Here is a 16722-nt window from a genome sequence, read left to right as displayed (position 1 = left end):
TGCGCGTGGGTGTTTCGTGTGTGCGTGCATGTGTGTGTGTGTGAGAGAGGGGGGCCTTTTTAGCCTGTATGTTTGTTAAAATCTTGAAAGTATTCCAGGTGTTAATATGTTTGGTTTTGTTTTATAGCTCAGGAAGAATTGCATCATTACATTGTTGTCTCTTAAACCTGCCCTGGCCTGTATGCTCTGTGTGACTCAGGTCTGTACAGTATTTGTATTCTTATTTGACTGTACCCTGGGGTATTTCTTTACTATTGATTTACTGATAGCAGGGCAAACATGCCAAAAAGCCTGAGTAAGACTCAGCTACAGTGATATGAAAGGAAGGCAGCAGCTTTGTTTACTAAAGTTTTAAGAGAAAAAAAGGAGACAAGCAGAGATGTTGTATATTCATATATTAAAACTGTTATGATTTTAGTTTTTCCCCCCGGTCATTAAAGGATCAAAGATAATGGAGATATCAGTGTGTCATCAATAGGAGTCATGACTGAGAAATTTCAAAGCAATTTCTTTTTCATCTGTCTGATGTTAAAGGAAGCTAAGAAATACCGTATGATGTGTAGTTTGACTGGCAGTTGACACTGCCAGCTAGGGCTCAGCAATATGGCCTATATGTAAATAATATCCCAATTATTTCAGGATTTATCATGATACACAATACATGTATATATTTCAGTCAGGAGAGACAGATGTATGAAGTGAAGATAACATTTAATACAGAATGTGGGTGAACTGATTAACAGGTGATTTGTGCTGTCTTTAATAAATAAAGATATAAAGGTATACGTCTTTGGTGCTGTGACACCAGAGGGGCATTTTTCTTGTGCTCTTGGGACATTTGAGTGGCAGCAAGATAAATCTCCCCATGGAGTCCAGACACTGGTGAAAGGGGCTGGTGGCTGATGACTCTGAGACTGATGGCTGATGATTTTGAGATGATTAGGCGGTAGAAATACAGTTATTTTTATATTTATTGCTCTGATGCTCCATGATTGCAAAATGTGATAAAGTGGTTGCAGTCTGGAGCCCTGCAGATCCAAAAAAATAAAATTAAAAAGAAGCTTCACCTCACACACTTTCACCCAAGAGAGTGGTCTCGGTTGGCTGGGGAGTGTGTGACGTATCATGTTTGTGCCGGTGGCTTAAAAACATGACATGACAATTTAGACATGATGTTTCTTTAAAAAAAAGTCAATTAATGGAACAGTACATCAAGTATTATGATAAATCACCGAACTCTACTGCCAGCCGCAGTATTGAATAGACATTCATGTTCCCCGTAGGATGAATTGTAATAACTTTGGTCTTCCTTTTAACTTTTCATCTTGCATCAACATCAGGTCAAGCTTTGATTCTGTCCTATACTAAAGACATTCTTAACAGCCTCACCTCAAAATGTTTTTTGTTATAAAGATAATTTTATTTCTTCCATTATAACCTGAGTCACATTTACTTTTGACTCTCCTGTTGCCACTTTGTCTGAATGCTTGTTTAAAGACTCATTTGATTTATTTAAACAAGAAAATCACTAAAAGCCTTTTGTCATTACAATGTCTTATTTACCTCATGTTGATCTTCTGATATGAAAAGCTTAATGCACTGTTGCAAGGTCAACACGTCAGATTACTGCAGATTAGGCTACAATAAGTGTTACTTATTCTTAGTATTCATGAAATTAGGGAAGCAGAAAGTAGGATATAGGATAAAGAACAAGGAAAGCCCAACTGTTTAGTTTCACTCTGTTGAAAAGGCTTTCAGAGTCTGAACTCATCTGGAACTAAGAGGTAATGCCCTGCCCGGATCTGGCCGTCTCAGCGGACCATAGCTTGCCTTCCGTTTTCTCCTGTGGTTGGTCCATCAGCCAAAACCAATTAGCAAAGTGAGCTCGAACATTCGCTGCTACAAAAATGGACAAGTCAGATATGGAAGAAGGAAATAACCCACCACCAAAACGTCATAGTCAACAGGAATTGAGTTGAAATATAAATGTATATAAATAAAATAGAATATTTATAATATTTCCCCTAAGTTGAAATTCCTTTTTTTTCTTTTTTTTTTGCAAAAAGATAAAAAGGAATTGTCTTTCATATTGTGTTTCTAGAGTCACTCAGCTTTTTAAAATACTGCCCGATTGTATATTGTACATACATTTGGGCATTATAGAGTTGAATGGAGTTGTGTACAGCTCAACAGTATAGACTCATGACATTGGTCTTTAAGTATACCATAGCTTTTGCTGATTGGTCACATTAGGCAAAGGTGATAAAAAGTGGAAACATTTTTAATTGCGTCAATCAAGTTTTAGTGAAAGAAAAAAGAGGAGAGAGAAACAGAAAACAGAGAGGAGTGGGACAAACTCTGACATGAGTGAATATGTGGTATATGTTTAGGTTTATCTGTTTAAATGTTGTGTATTGTTTTTTACAGATACATCGAAATGCCCAGGCCATTCTGTTTCGAGCCCAGTAATCGTTACGTGGTTGCAATCCGGTTCCAGCGTCACGATGTCACACACAGACACCTCACTGCCTTCATTCTCATTGACTCGGTGAGAGTTATTCGACACCTTTAGTACAAATTAAGAGTTTTGCCAACAAAACCTAGAGCTCATGTTTCGTTTAAACTTAAGCTACCTAATTTTTACTTGATTGGTAGAAAATTAGTCAGCAACTATTTTGATAGTCAAATCATTTTCATGTAAAAACATTTCATGGCTTTAGCTTCTTAAATGTAAATATTTGCTTCTTTTCACCATAAATATTTTAATAGTTGTAATATAGATTTAATCATTTTAAAATGTTATATTATTGATTGGACGTTGTTAAGACATCACTGAGGGCTGATAACTTTTTTAAAGGATTTTTACAAACCAAACAATTGATCAATTAATGTAGAAAATGTTCAGCAAATGAATCCATAATGAAAATAATCATTAGTTCCAGTCTGATAGAAGGATAGAAGAATAGTAGGTGAAATTCAGAAAAATCAAACGGACTAGTAAAAAAGTAAAATCCTGATTTTACATTCATGCATGAGTAATAGTGATCTTAAGATATAATAATAACAGTCAAAAGGGACTTTTGTCTGCAGTGAGTACTTAAACCTTTAATGCTTTAAGTCAGGGCTGCTCAAAGTGGGATGTGCAGACCAAAGTTGGCCCACCATAAGGTTCTAGTGGACCCACCAAATGTTTCTAGCAAAAGAAATTAAAAAAGGTTTAAAGAATATAATATAAATCATTGTTCATGCCGTTTCATTTTTTTGTGAGGTAAAATGCTCTTTAAATATGTAGGATACCAAATTATAAGTCATTTTTCCTAATCTACAGTGACACTTAGTGCAGGAGGACAGCCTGGCATGGGTGAGACACGAAAAATGGAGCCAGAGACAATGGCACATTGACAAAAGCATTTCAATGAAAAGAACTTTGGATTCTAGAGTTATTTTTGCGTATTCACAATACAACACATGTTTTTTTTTGACCTGTCAAGTTTAAGTTTGCCCTCAAAGGTAAAACGTTTGGGCATCCCCTTTTTTAAGTACATCTTCCTGATTATACTTTCATAGTTTTAACTTCAGTTACATCTTCAATGCAGGACTTTGACCTGTAAGAAGGTATTTTTACAGTGGTACCTCTTCCACCAGAGTGTGTCACTGGGTAGTAAAACCTGGAAACTGACACACCTATTTTAACAGGATAGGTAAAGATGTGCTTTTGCTCTGTGAGTTTAGCTCTCATAATTAAAAGAGCTAAAGAGTCAAAGCTTTCTTGTTTCAGGAGAAGTGACTTTGCCAAGATGTTGCTCACTATGAGGTTTCCCCCTTGTGGTGAGAAAATTCAAATGCAAAATGTTGACTATATCAGAGTTTGGAATTAGATTTTCTAAATAAGTTAAGAAAGTCTCTTTAGGGAACTTTTAAAGATACTGAAGTGTCTTTTTAAAACATGAACTGATTTTGGTAGTGCAGTATTTGACTGTCCTCCTTTTAATCACTGTCATTCCTGTCAGTATAAAGTACATTTCTGTAAAAAGTGTGGACAGATCTCTGGCTTTTACAGTTGTTTTCTTTCTTCTTTCTTTTCTGTCACATTTTTCTGTCTTTTCTGCAATAGCAAAGTTAGCTTTACTCCCTCCTTTTGCTCATACTCCCAGACATTAACTGTAACTACAATTTAATCCTTTTCTTTTTAAACCTTTGCTTCTCTCCTAATAGCTGGTTTTGATCCCCAAATACACTGAGCTTCCTGGTTTCCAAGGTAACGAGCCGGAGGCAGAGGAGCGGCGGGATGAGATGATTCGTTACATGTGTCTGGATTCCTTTATGATCACACCGATGCCCGCCCTGGCTGAGATGTGCTCCAAACTCATTTGCAGTATTTCATCCATCATTCATGATGGCGCTCTTTGTAAGTACATCGAGAAACACACAAAACAAGCACAGATTTAGAGAATGTGCGTTAAAACTTATTGATAGCTCAAATACTTGGTTGCTTTTGAAATAATAATAATTGGCTGATATTTTCTGCATTGTATCCAGCGTGTCAGTGTGACCCTCAGGGCTCCCTCAGTGGTGAGTGTGGAAAGGTGGGAGGTCAGTGTCGTTGTAAGCCCAATGTGATGGGTCGACGCTGCGACCAGTGTGCGCCAGGAACCTACGGCTTTGGAGTGAATGGCTGCACTGGTGAGTCTGTTCGCTGATCAGTCTGTCTTTTGATAAGACCTTTACCCAACACTGTCAGTCCCACAAGGTCATACCAAAGCTGACATCAAAGCTGAAGATGCTGTCCTCCTCATAATTTCCCTGAAATGTATTTACATTAAATACATGACTCTAATCTGATCCAAATTTGTGCTGAAAAAATAGGTCTAATAGTATATTTCATAAAATAAAATGTTTTTATATTAAAACATGTATTAGAAGCTTGGGGCTGGCATGTTTCCTCGCACCACTTCTCTTTCTATTCTTCCTTCTGTTTGTCTGTCATCTCGCGCATGACAGATTCGGCAAGCAGGCTGCGTCCCTCGGTGTGTCTTGTACAGAAACTGCCAACCAATTTGCCTTGCAGCCCCACTTTCTCTCTCTCCGATTATTCACTGTTGATTAATTAATGGCGAAGCTCCGGAGCCCAGAAAATGGAATTTGGGACAGCCCTAAAAAATACACACATATGATAGACCTACTGTCTGTGCTGGGCCACTTCTTGGGTTTGTTGTTTAGATGCATGAACACAACACAGTCTGTTTCAAGCAGGAAATATTCATTGCTTCAGCTTCCATTAACTGCATCGAGCTCGAGTCAGGTTCAGACAATAAAACAGAATGCCTGTCAGGTTCAGGTCGGGCTTGGACAGAAATATGAGACCTGACTCCAAATCAGATACCAATACAAAATTTGAAAATGGAATATTGACTTTGCTGAGAAAAGTCATTTTCTAGAGGTCCTCCAATCACATTTCTATCAGTCCCAATTTAGATTAACTCTTAAGTAATATTTAATCCCGTATTTTGCATTGAGTTTAGCTGTGTAGGTTTGATGGTGATTGGTGCTAATGAAACTGCTGCGTAGCTCTGTTTGCTAGTGATGATGATGATGATGTGCTATTCATGTAAAAAGAAAGAACTTTTTTTTTGTTCCCGATGCAGTAGAAAAACACTGGATATCCCTTTAATTTCTCCTTTCCAGCCTGTGACTGCCACCCAGGCGGCTCATTGAGCCACCAGTGTGACCCAGTCACAGGCCAGTGCCAGTGCAAGCCAGGAGCCACTGGGCGTCAGTGCTCAGACTGCCAGCCAGGCCAGTGGGGCTTTCCCAGCTGCAGCCCCTGTCAGTGTAACGGCCACGCGGACCTCTGTGACCCCCGCAGCGGAGAGTGTAGAGACTGCAGGGACTACACAGCAGGACACCTGTGCGAGCGGTGAGAATCACTCCGGCTCAGACTTGACTTGACTTAACTTCGTCTGTGGTTATCAGACTCATGGTAAATGTCTTCGTCATTCGTCCCAGGTGTGTGGATGGGTTCTTTGGGAACCCGGTGCTTGGTTCAGGCGAGCACTGTCGGCCCTGCCCCTGTCCTGGTAACCCCGGCTCAGAACACTTTAACGGGCTGTCCTGTCACGCTGACCACACCTCCAACCAGATCATCTGTGACTGCAAACAAGGCTACACTGGTAGGCGTTCACACTGCAGTGTTATTTTATTTTTTGACCACTTTTAAATATTCTGTTGGTCAACTGACCTTGACTCATTGAAAGTATACAAAACCATAAAAACTGTGACTGACTTTGCAATTAATATCCACTACCAAACTCTCTACTGTAGTCTCACATCAGTGAAAAGCACCTTTAAGCTAACTGTCATGTTCTCCCTTTTTCTCCCCCAGGGCCCCGCTGTGACCAGTGTGCCCCTGGTTACTATGGCAACCCAGAACAATCCGGTGGGCAGTGCCTCCCCTGCAATTGCAACGGCAACATCGACACTCAGGACCCCGAGTCATGTGACCCCAGGACTGGCCAGTGCCTGAAGTGTCTGTACCACACCGACGGCCCGTCCTGTGCCCACTGTCAACACGGTTACTACGGCAACGCTTTAGCCCACGACTGCAGACGTGAGTGACCATGGTAGAAGCGGACCTGTTTTTGTTGTTTTATATGATTGCAAAGCTCAAATTTTATCTTGACACCAACTTTTTTTCTTCTTATTTTGGCAAGGCTGAAGTTGCAGTACTTGTATCATTAAGTTCCTTGTAAGTTGCCTTGGATATGTGCAACTAAAATATTTGATTTGATTTGGATTTATTTTGAATGTATAAAAAAGGACAGAGAAATTATTACACAAAAGCAAACAGACAAAAGAAGTAATATTTACAGACAATGAAAAACAGAATGCAAGACAAATGGTCAAAGACACGATGACTTGCTTTACATGTTCGAAAAGGAAAGCGAAAACTCATTTAATCCCACCCTTTCTCCACAAGTCAGTGAATTTAAATTGACAGTGTCTATTAGTTTAAACAGAGACTCTAATTAAATAAACACAAATATGCATACACCCACATACCCCAAATCAAATATCTATAATTTTTCATTATTAATTTTAGAAAAAAGTAGAAGATAAACTAGAAAAATAAGTAATAAGTAGCAAAATAAATAAATAATAACCCCTGTAAAAAACCTGGTCATTGTCTAACCCCCTTTTCATCCCTGTACTTTGTGAAAATCATGTTTTTATACATTATTTTAAAACCGGTTTGTGTTTGGACATTGCTTTAGCTCCACATTAAAACTGTTCAATAGAAGATTGAGTAACAAAAACTTCTCCTGGTCTATGAACACTGTACATTTTGAAATTAAATTTTCCCCTTGAATTGTAACCCCCCGATCAATTTCTCTCAATATAAGTAAGTTGCCTTGGATATGAGCAACTAAAACCTGTCTATGTATTCCTGTGCCGTGAAAACATGCTGAACGCACAGAGCAGAACCTCTTTGTCTGTGCACTGAATTCATGTTTCTCTACTCAGGCTGCACCTGTGTGACTGCTGGCACCGTCCAGTCTGCTTGCAGTGATGGACATTGTCACTGTGACCGGCAGACTGGAGCCTGCTCTTGCAGGGAGAATGTGGCCGGCCACAACTGTGATCAGTGTGCTCCTAACCACTGGAACTACGGTCAGGACCGAGGCTGTGAGCCCTGTGGCTGCGACCCACAACACGCCCTGGGAGCTCACTGCAACATGGTGAGGAGGCATGAAGTACAATGCAAACGTGAACTCAAACAAAAAGCAATTTTGTCTTCTTATTCAGTAGATATTTTTGTCTTTCTGACTTTGGCTTGTTGTGAATCTGTCTTTTATAGTTCACAGGACAGTGCCGCTGTCAACCGGGCTTCGGAGGTAAACAGTGTACTGAGTGTGAGCAGTTTCACTGGGGAGACCCGAAGGTGCAGTGTCAAGGTAACTATCCTTGTGCTAATATTAATGAATAAATACCACTTGTGATTTCTTTGCTCTGGCAGAAGAAGAAACCAATCACAGATGTTGATCTATTGCACGGTGCATTTCAGATGATGACTCACAACTTGCTCAACGTATGCAAAATATGTGATGATGTCATTTTTGGCATCGCAACGCAGCGCAACCTTGCACCGTGAACACCACAGCTAATATTAACCAAATTTTCCTTAATTAAGAGGAGCAACCCTGAGGCATTTTTTAAAACACTCAAGATGACTGCAGCTGATGTGGAACTATCCATTTAAAGGTTCAGTGTGTGGGATTTTGGGGGAGATATTGGCATAAATGCAATATCTTATGATGAGTATGTTTTCGTTCCTGTCTAATTCTTGTGCTTTTGTCACCTTAGAATGAGCTGTTTATATCTACATAAGGAAGCAAGTTCTCATCCACAGTCTGCCATGTTACACCGCCTTTTTCTACCGTAGCTCAGAGCAGATACACCAAACTCTGGCTGTAGGCCCATTCAGTTTTTCATGTTTTAGCTCCTCTGTGATGATCTGGACGGCATCAGAAAAACTAATTAAAAAAAAAAAAATCTGCATTTTTACCATTTTAAATTAGCTGGTAGATTTCTTTTTGGAGAGGAGACCTCAATGGATAGTTCGGCTAACGGTAAAAACATCCTGAACAATGAACACTTAAAGATTCCTAGCCGGGAGTTCACAATTATCACAAGGGAGAAGTCTTAGCTGGTTGCAATCCTCAGGCCACACCACAAAATGCCCCTTAATCCTGCGCAGTGGTCCGTTTTAAAATTCTGATAGTAAAAATGGCAACACTTAATCACATATTAATGCTACACCATCACAGCTCATCTCTGCATCCTGTAGTGTGGTTATATTCGTCTATCACTAAAGACTATGTGACGTTTCGTTGTTCTGATTGCTTGTAGGCCTATTCAGTGTCCACATGCATTTTGATCTATGGCCATTGGTAACGCCTCTAAAACTAAAATTCCAATCTATCACATAAAAGGCGATATATTGGCTTCCTGTCATGAATTGATCCAGCCTTGTTCACCTCAGCTTCAGCAGCGGCTTAGATCCTCAGCCTGTGTCCACACAAAGGCCTGATTCCTTTTATAGGTTTTAATATATAAAACCTAAATATTTTAACATCATCATGCACTGTGTAATCATTGTTGATAAATCTGGAGAAAAACCCTTTGTGCCGTGTTCTTTAAGACATGACTAGATTTTGTCTTATACTCTTTGGACCTGCAGACCATTTTGATGGGTTTTTTTTTCTCTGTGTCCCCCCCTCTTGTCTTTTTTCTATCCCCTCCTCCCTCCGTCCACTCAGAGTGTAACTGCCACCCACTGGGCTCAGAGATGGCCCAGTGCGACCGATCCACGGGGGCGTGCGAGTGCAGGGAAGGAGCAGCGGGGAAGCGCTGCGATGAATGCGCTCGTGGCTTCACTGGCGAATTCCCCAAGTGCGTCCAGTGTCACCCGTGCTTCCAGCTGTGGGATGACGCTGTATGCCAGATTAAAAGGGACCTGGATCACATCCAGTACACCGCGCAGAAGATCCTGGAGAGCGGGGTCACGCCGGGAGTCGGGGACACGCGCATCAAAGAGCTGGAGAGGAAGCTGAAGCAAGTGCAGGATCTAATCAGCAGGGAGGACAGGGACAGGATCCACCAGCTGATTGGACAGAGCATCGATGACCTCAGGTGATGACATCACATAGTGTTTGAATGTTCATTGAGTTTGGTTAGGTTGATTTTTTTACCTGCCACCAACCTCCTGGACATTTTATAAATATCCTGTTTTATGTGTTGCAGGGCTGAGATTGCTCTGACAGACGGGCGTCTGATGAGCGTCACCCGAGAGCTAAATACAACCGCAGAAGAAGAAGGGGCACTGAGGCACACATTGAGTGACCTAGAGAGAGAGTTGCGGGACATCAACACCACTTTGGCCCACAAACGACGCCTGCTGGATGATTACCTCACCTCAGGATTTGCAGGTAGCAAACTTAAAAACAGCATAAGCATACATTAAAAAACATGAGTGATACCCCATGACTGCAAAGAAAAAAGTAATAAACATAAATGTATATTATTTGAATCTCAGTCAAGCAAAAATATTGTGAAAGAAATTCTGATATTAAGTATTATACATAATACTATAAATACCAGCGCTTGTTTCCTCACAGATCAGTTTGAGAAAGTGAAGAAGTACTATCAGGAGTCGCTGGAAGCTGAGGAGAAATGCAACGCTTCAGTGTCCGGTCCTGTCAGTCCTGTGGAACAATCCAAAGAAACCCGAGCTATCACTGAAGAGCTGCTGGACGCCAGTAAAGACAAGTTCCTCCGCGCTCTGGCTGCCCAGAACAAATCATTAAACGAGCTGCAGCACAAAGCCCACGACCTGGATAAGAAAGGCCACCACCTCAGTCGCAAGGTAGGAGACACTGGAGGTTTCACTCATGCATTATTTTATTTATTGTCCTGGAAGACGATCATCTTGAAGTGGATAATCTATTTAACAAAAAAAACCTTCTGATTTTTCTGTTATTTTGTTTCGTACTGCATTTCTCCATCATGCAGAATCAAAGAAAAACATTTAAGAGGAAATATTTTACACGCGTTTTTTAAGTGTTATTTTCAGTCACTGACACAGGATCTTTATTATTGACGGTTCAATTCAAAGTACCCTGGAAAACAATACTGGTTCCATTTTGAGATGTTTTTGCAAAAACAAGGAACACTTCACCCCCAAATGACTTTCACATTTCACATTTTTGGATTCTTCGTTCACTGTGGAGGCATGAAAGAAAAACAGTTTTCTTCACAAATTCAAAGTAACACAGGGTGACCAGTTAAGAAACAAAGGGTCACTGATTGTATTTTTATTCATTTCCTTATTCCATCGGTCCAATCATTTTATGTAAATGATAACGCACTGTTGTTCCCTCCAGGTATGCGGTGGACACGGAAATGCCACTGTCAATGGCAGCTGCTCAGACAGCCAATGTGGAGGTGCCGGTTGCCGTGATGATCAGGGCAATCGTGTATGTGGAGGAGAGGGTTGCAACGGGACAGTAAGCACCTCTATAGCAGCACTGAATCTCGCCAAGAACGCCACTGACAGTGTAAACGCTGCCAACGAGGAGCTGCAGAGCATGGCCAAAAAGGTCATTTTTATTGAATATAGTGTGATGGTGTGCCCCTCTTACCTGTCATGACTGGAGACTATAAAGAATCTCTGTCTGTCCCTTGACGTTCTGGTTTCCTGTTTCCAGCTTCAGGATATTGCCTCCCTGACTCAGGATGTGAAGAACCAGGCAATGAACACGCTGGAGAAAGCCCAGAAGAAGAAGGACCACTTTGAAAACAACAACAAGAAGCTCAAAGATTTCATTAAGAAGATCAGAGACTTCCTCACTGGTATGTGTTGCTGTTGTTGTTATTATTATTATTATTATTATTATTATCATTATTACGCACCTGCAGCGACTTCGAGTCCAACCTCTGCACTTTCAGCAAAAGTATCAAACAAAGAAAAGTGAAACATTAATTAAGAAAGGCGCTAAAAATCACTCTCACACAGAGGAAATGCAAAAACTAAAAATTACTCTACAGAGGAAGCCAAACCTTAACAAACAAAAAATCACTTGATTGAGGAAAAACTACTTTCACTTGTAAACAAGGATCTCTCAAAGTAACAAACAAAACTTGGTACTTGACCTGATTGAGAAGCTGAAGCATACAAACCAAAACTTGACTTGACTTGACAAAGAATCTAGGCATGGAAATGACGCTGGTTCACTGACTCAATGGACAAGACAAACTGGCACAGGACAAAGGGAGACGCTGACTATATATACATAAGGTAAGGGGGAACAGGTAGAGACATCAGGGTGGGGCCGACAATCACACTTTTGGAAGAACACACAAAGGGAGGAAGTAAGTGACCTGAAACGAGAGGAGAGTTAGGATTTCAAAATAAAACAGGAAATCACAAGACAACATAGACACAAGACAAAAAGCAAGTCAACATAATTTCCTAGACATGACACAGTGGCAGGAGTGATTTTCTGGTATTTAATTGATTTATATATTTCTCTTCTTCATCCCTTCTGCTGTCCAGAGGAGGGAGCCGATCCACAGAGCATAGAGAAAGTTGCTCAACAGGTGTTGGCCATCACCTTGCCGAACAGGACCGCTCTGGACAAAATGGTCATGCAGATAAAGGACAGCCTTTCCAACCTCACCAACATCGAGGGGATCGTCAACCAAACCTCGCAGCACATCGGCACAGTCAAGGAGCTGCTCAACAAAGCTAAAGAAGCAAAGTACGTAAAGCAACTGTTTTTTGTTGGGTTTTTTTTAATGAAAATGCACAACAAATGCAAATGCAAAACAATCTCACTCGTCTTCAAAAAAACCTCACAGTTCTGGTGTGAAACGCAGGCTTTAAGGCTGCCCAAACAAAAGTCGTGATGAGACACTGGTCTATGCATCTCCACAAACACTGGACGCTGCTCACGCAAGTTAGATCCTATTTCTTGTGTGGAGTGAGTGACACAGGAAATGACATATTGCAAATTTTGTACCACTTCGTGTGTCCACTGTGTGGTGCAAAAGTCACACAACAGAAGGTTCCACACAGACCTCTCTGAACCGACTGAGGTATAGTGAACATTTATGCACATGGCATGGCAGCGGTAACTTTATTAATAATGTAAATCTCCTCAGGACGATGTAGGCGCTGTTTGAAGTTTTTAGCAGCGTGTCCTCCTGACAGTTCTGGCAGTTGACTCGTCAGTTTATCTTATCCAAAGACATTTATTTCCTGTTCACGACCACAGGTGATGATGCACCAGTCAAACCTGTGCAGTGTCACCAGACTATCAGTAACACACAGACACACACATATTAAGACTGTTGCACCACCTTTTTCTGTTTTCACTTTTTGTGCCATCGCTATGAAATTTGGGGGTGTTGTTGGTGCCTCTCCTGTTGCTGTTTTTATAAAACTTGTTTGTAATTTTGAAGTCTCTGTGACCTTAAAAAGACTTACTTAATTCATTTATCTAAAATTAAGGCCTTAATTAATCTTTCCAAAATCTTAAAAAAAACTCAGACAGGCTAAGCAGGATATTATTAACTGTTTTTTTTTCTGACGTTGCGTTGTAAGAACTTTTTTAAATGATTTAATAAATTTCTTGTACTCATCTTGATGGGAATTCAAGCAGTGCCATCTCACATGCAGACTGAGAAAAACAAAACCATCTAGAAACAGACCAGGAATGCCAGATACTTCCCAATTCTGTTGGTAAACTAAAAAGATACCTTTATGATAATATAATATATTCAAGTCTTCCATGAGCTCCACTCTAAAAAGGGTTATTTTTCCAACATTTGACAGGTTATCTAGCTTTTTCTTTGTTTTACAATAAACATTTGGGCAAAATAAAACTGTCCTTGTTCAATTTTGGGTATTAGAAAATTGGTCTCCATGTAGCATTACAGGTACAGTAGGTCTAAAAAGTTTCAAATCTAACTTGCCTTATGTTGTAGGAATCTTTCAAAAAGAACCTTTAATTAAGTTGAATCTCATTTCCTACACTGATGACAACATATACTCATTACTTAAGACTATAACAATAACTTTTTTTTTCTGTCTACTCTCTGGTGGCACTGTGCAGGAAGCGAGCAGAGGGAGTGAAGGATGCAGCCAACAACACCAGGCAGGCTCTGGATGTGTCTGAGAAGGCCATTCAGAAAGCACGCACAGCCCTGCAGGAGGCCCACGACAACCTGAACAGCACAAGGAATGCCACAGTTGAGGTAGAGCACACTGGAAAATTAGCTCTTTCATGTTCTTTGTTTCACACTCTCTCCCTTCTTACAGGTTACAGTCAGAGAAGCTGCTGCCTAGTGAGCACTTTATTTTAAGCACTGTTGTTTCTCGCCGTCATCAAATTACCGTATTTTTCCATATCTCTCCATTCGCACCATGAATTCTGCTTCATGTGTCTTTCTTTTTTAAGGTGGATGAGAGGCTGACGGAGCTGCAGGATAAGCAGATGGATGTCATGATGCGTTTGAACAACCTCTCCATGGAGGTGGAAGCTCTGAGGAACAAGACGGAGCAGAACAGACAGATGGCAAAAGAAGCCAAAGTACTGGCTAACAACGCGACGCACCTAGCATCCTCACTGGAGAAGGTGTGTGCTTTTATTTTGAAAAAAAAAAAAAAAACAAACCTGGTGCTCGGCCCAAAATGTATGAAAGGAAGCAAAATATTGTGAACAGCGCCAGGATTTCTTTATGATAAATAAAGCAAAATCATAAGTAACAATATTGTGTCTTTCAGAGTCTCAACGACACAGAGAGCCGGTACCGGGAGCTGCAGAAGAAGGTGGACTCTCTCGGTGGGGACGCTGGAAGTCTGAATAACATTAACCAGAAAGCCAAGGACATGAAGAAGGAGGCAGAAGACCTCTTAAACAAAGCCAGCAAGGGGATAGAACAACTCAGGAGTGAGTACACGCAGCTGCTCTCAGCGCTGACAGTTGAGCAGTGCACAGTTTTGCACTGCTGTTTTGTGAACGATTTGCTGTGATGATATAGTGATATCTGTCAGGTTGTATCAATGGAATAATGTACATTAAAGTGGACTTAAAAGGATAGATCATCAAAAAAATGAAAATTCAGTCATTATCTACTCACCCTCATGCCAGTGGAAAGTCAGGTGAAGTTTTATAGTCCACAAAACACTGTTGGAGGTTCACAGGGACAAGGAGTAACAATCATCTCCCAAACGATTAAAGCAAATGGTCCAGGTTTCAAATGTTAAAAAACACACAATAAAACCACAAAATGTCTCCATACTGCTCGTCCAAAGTAATCCAAGTGTCCTGAAGCTCTAATGTGCCAGGTTGTTCTGAGAAACGTCACTGGCGTCATGTTTTGAGCCTCGTTGTAGCCTGTAGCTTCTGGTGTTTGAGCCATGTTCACATATGCACACTCGTGTGAGACCAACAAGAGCTCGCAGTAGCTGCACACCAACACACACTCCAACCATGGATTATAAATCAGTCTTTTTGAAAGAAGTTACAAAAATTGGATAACAGAAAAACAGAAAATATAGTTTCAAATTTGACAGACTTGCTGCTTGCTGTTAACGCCACAAGTCTCTCTTTGCGTGTGCGGGAGGCTTCCAGATAGCATGTAAATACTGGCGTGCAGATACCGCGAGCTGTCGTTGGTTCCCTGTGAGCTCGCATACGTGAACGCGGCTCCCACACTAGGAGCTGCATGCGTTAGAGATTCATTGGCTCTGATTTGGTGCTTTCACTCAGCTGCTGTGGATTCTTGCAAATGCCATGAAAAGCACTGTCAGGAGGAGAAACAAAAAGTATTTTTTTATAAAAGTTAGCAACTGCAGCTTTAATGACTCCTAAAGGATAATTTGATTAACCACTGATAGTGTTCATCTGTTAGGGATCCCCCTGTTGTTACCCATTTTTGAACCCTCTTTTCCTCTCCGGTGTTGCAGAATTGGAGAAAAAGTTCAAGAGTAACGAGCAGCGGATGCAGAAGCAGCGCATGGAGCTGGACCAGCTGAAGGAAAACGCCACAGTGGTGCGGGACGAGATCCGGGAACAGGTGCAGAAGTATAGTAACTGTGTGTGAGGATGCTGCAGTTCCCCGTTTACCATTTGCTGCTGTAGAGCCAAGCAGATATGACTGAAGCTGTGACTGGGACAGAAACACGACATCACCCATGGAAATAAAGCACTGCTTTGGTACCTCCATTCTTTCACTGGTTATGCATCAAGTTTTACACATTACCTGTCAAGTGTTATATCACAGAAATGCCTTCCTCTGTCCATGTACTGTATCTCTTTTTGACTCCAACATATCAACACTGTCCTATATGGTGTTCATGTCTTTAAGCTATTATAACAGGTGGATGACCTGTGGAGAATATTTGTTTTATGATATTTGATTACTAAACAGAAGAGATATATCAGATTATGTTATCAGAAATTTGTTATTTTGACCAAAAGTTCTTAAAAGATTTTGTGTGTTTTTTTGCTGTAATTTGACCACATTAGTATATTTACAATATGACATTCCTATTAAGAAATATATGGAGAAGCTTGATTTTTTGGAATTAAATGTGTCTATTTTTACTACAAAAGAAACTTAATTAAATACATATTATTACATATACAAGTATTCTTGTAAGCAAAGTTCATTCTGAGGAGTGATGGTGGAGACAAATAAATTTGATACCGTTTATGTAAATTCATCACATTGTGTGTCCTATTTGTGCGTATGCAGTATTTACAATATTAAGTTTACATTTTTTAACACATTTGTTACAGAAGAGCTGTTGTTTTAATAAATCACTGTCACCAGGAGGCGCCCTTTCCGTATCAAAGCAGTGTGCTCCACTTCAGCCTCTCTGTTCTCAGACAAACGGACTCCTCACAGCAGACAGGTCGCAGTGGTGGAACTAAGTAGCTGCATTTACTCTAGCACCGTATGTACGTATGAATTTGATGTACTTATACTTTGCTTTAGCATATTCTTTTCAGGCCACTTTCTACTTTTACTCTGCTACGTTTCAGAGGAAAATATTACACAAAAACAACTGTTCAAACAGTTTATATATTTGCTAAGATTAGTGAGTTATCAGTTCACAGAAAATTAATTGCCAGCTAGTTTTTGTTTTTCTTATCT

At 40.5% G+C, this 16722-nt stretch overlaps 1 protein-coding gene across 2 annotated transcripts in view; it reads left to right on the top strand.

Annotated features, from left to right (window-relative positions):
* Positions 1–16284, top strand: part of lamb2l (laminin, beta 2-like) — a 61240-nt gene extending 44956 nt beyond the window's left edge. For both annotated transcript variants that reach the window (XM_042492274.2, XM_088082582.1), the window contains exons 18-35: positions 2428–2548; positions 4216–4408; positions 4540–4683; positions 5686–5917; positions 6007–6170; positions 6383–6607; positions 7522–7736; positions 7856–7952; positions 9318–9690; positions 9802–9986; positions 10176–10423; positions 10941–11156; positions 11265–11409; positions 12113–12317; positions 13674–13815; positions 14019–14195; positions 14345–14510; positions 15530–16284. In XM_042492274.2, the coding sequence (XP_042348208.2) occupies positions 2428–2548; positions 4216–4408; positions 4540–4683; positions 5686–5917; positions 6007–6170; positions 6383–6607; positions 7522–7736; positions 7856–7952; positions 9318–9690; positions 9802–9986; positions 10176–10423; positions 10941–11156; positions 11265–11409; positions 12113–12317; positions 13674–13815; positions 14019–14195; positions 14345–14510; positions 15530–15666 (3385 nt within the window). In that variant the 3' untranslated portion in view covers positions 15667–16284. The remainder of the gene's footprint in view (positions 1–2427; positions 2549–4215; positions 4409–4539; positions 4684–5685; positions 5918–6006; positions 6171–6382; positions 6608–7521; positions 7737–7855; positions 7953–9317; positions 9691–9801; positions 9987–10175; positions 10424–10940; positions 11157–11264; positions 11410–12112; positions 12318–13673; positions 13816–14018; positions 14196–14344; positions 14511–15529) is intronic.
* Positions 16285–16722: the final 438 nt, after the last annotated feature.

This window comes from Plectropomus leopardus, chromosome 9 (assembly GCF_026936395.1).
Source record: "Plectropomus leopardus strain MGB_pleo_1.0 chromosome 9, ASM2693639v1, whole genome shotgun sequence".
NCBI classification, from domain to species: domain Eukaryota; kingdom Metazoa; phylum Chordata; class Actinopteri; order Perciformes; family Serranidae; genus Plectropomus; species Plectropomus leopardus.
The sequence above is the reverse complement of the archived record's forward strand: the minus strand, read 5'-3'. Positions and strand labels throughout refer to the sequence as shown.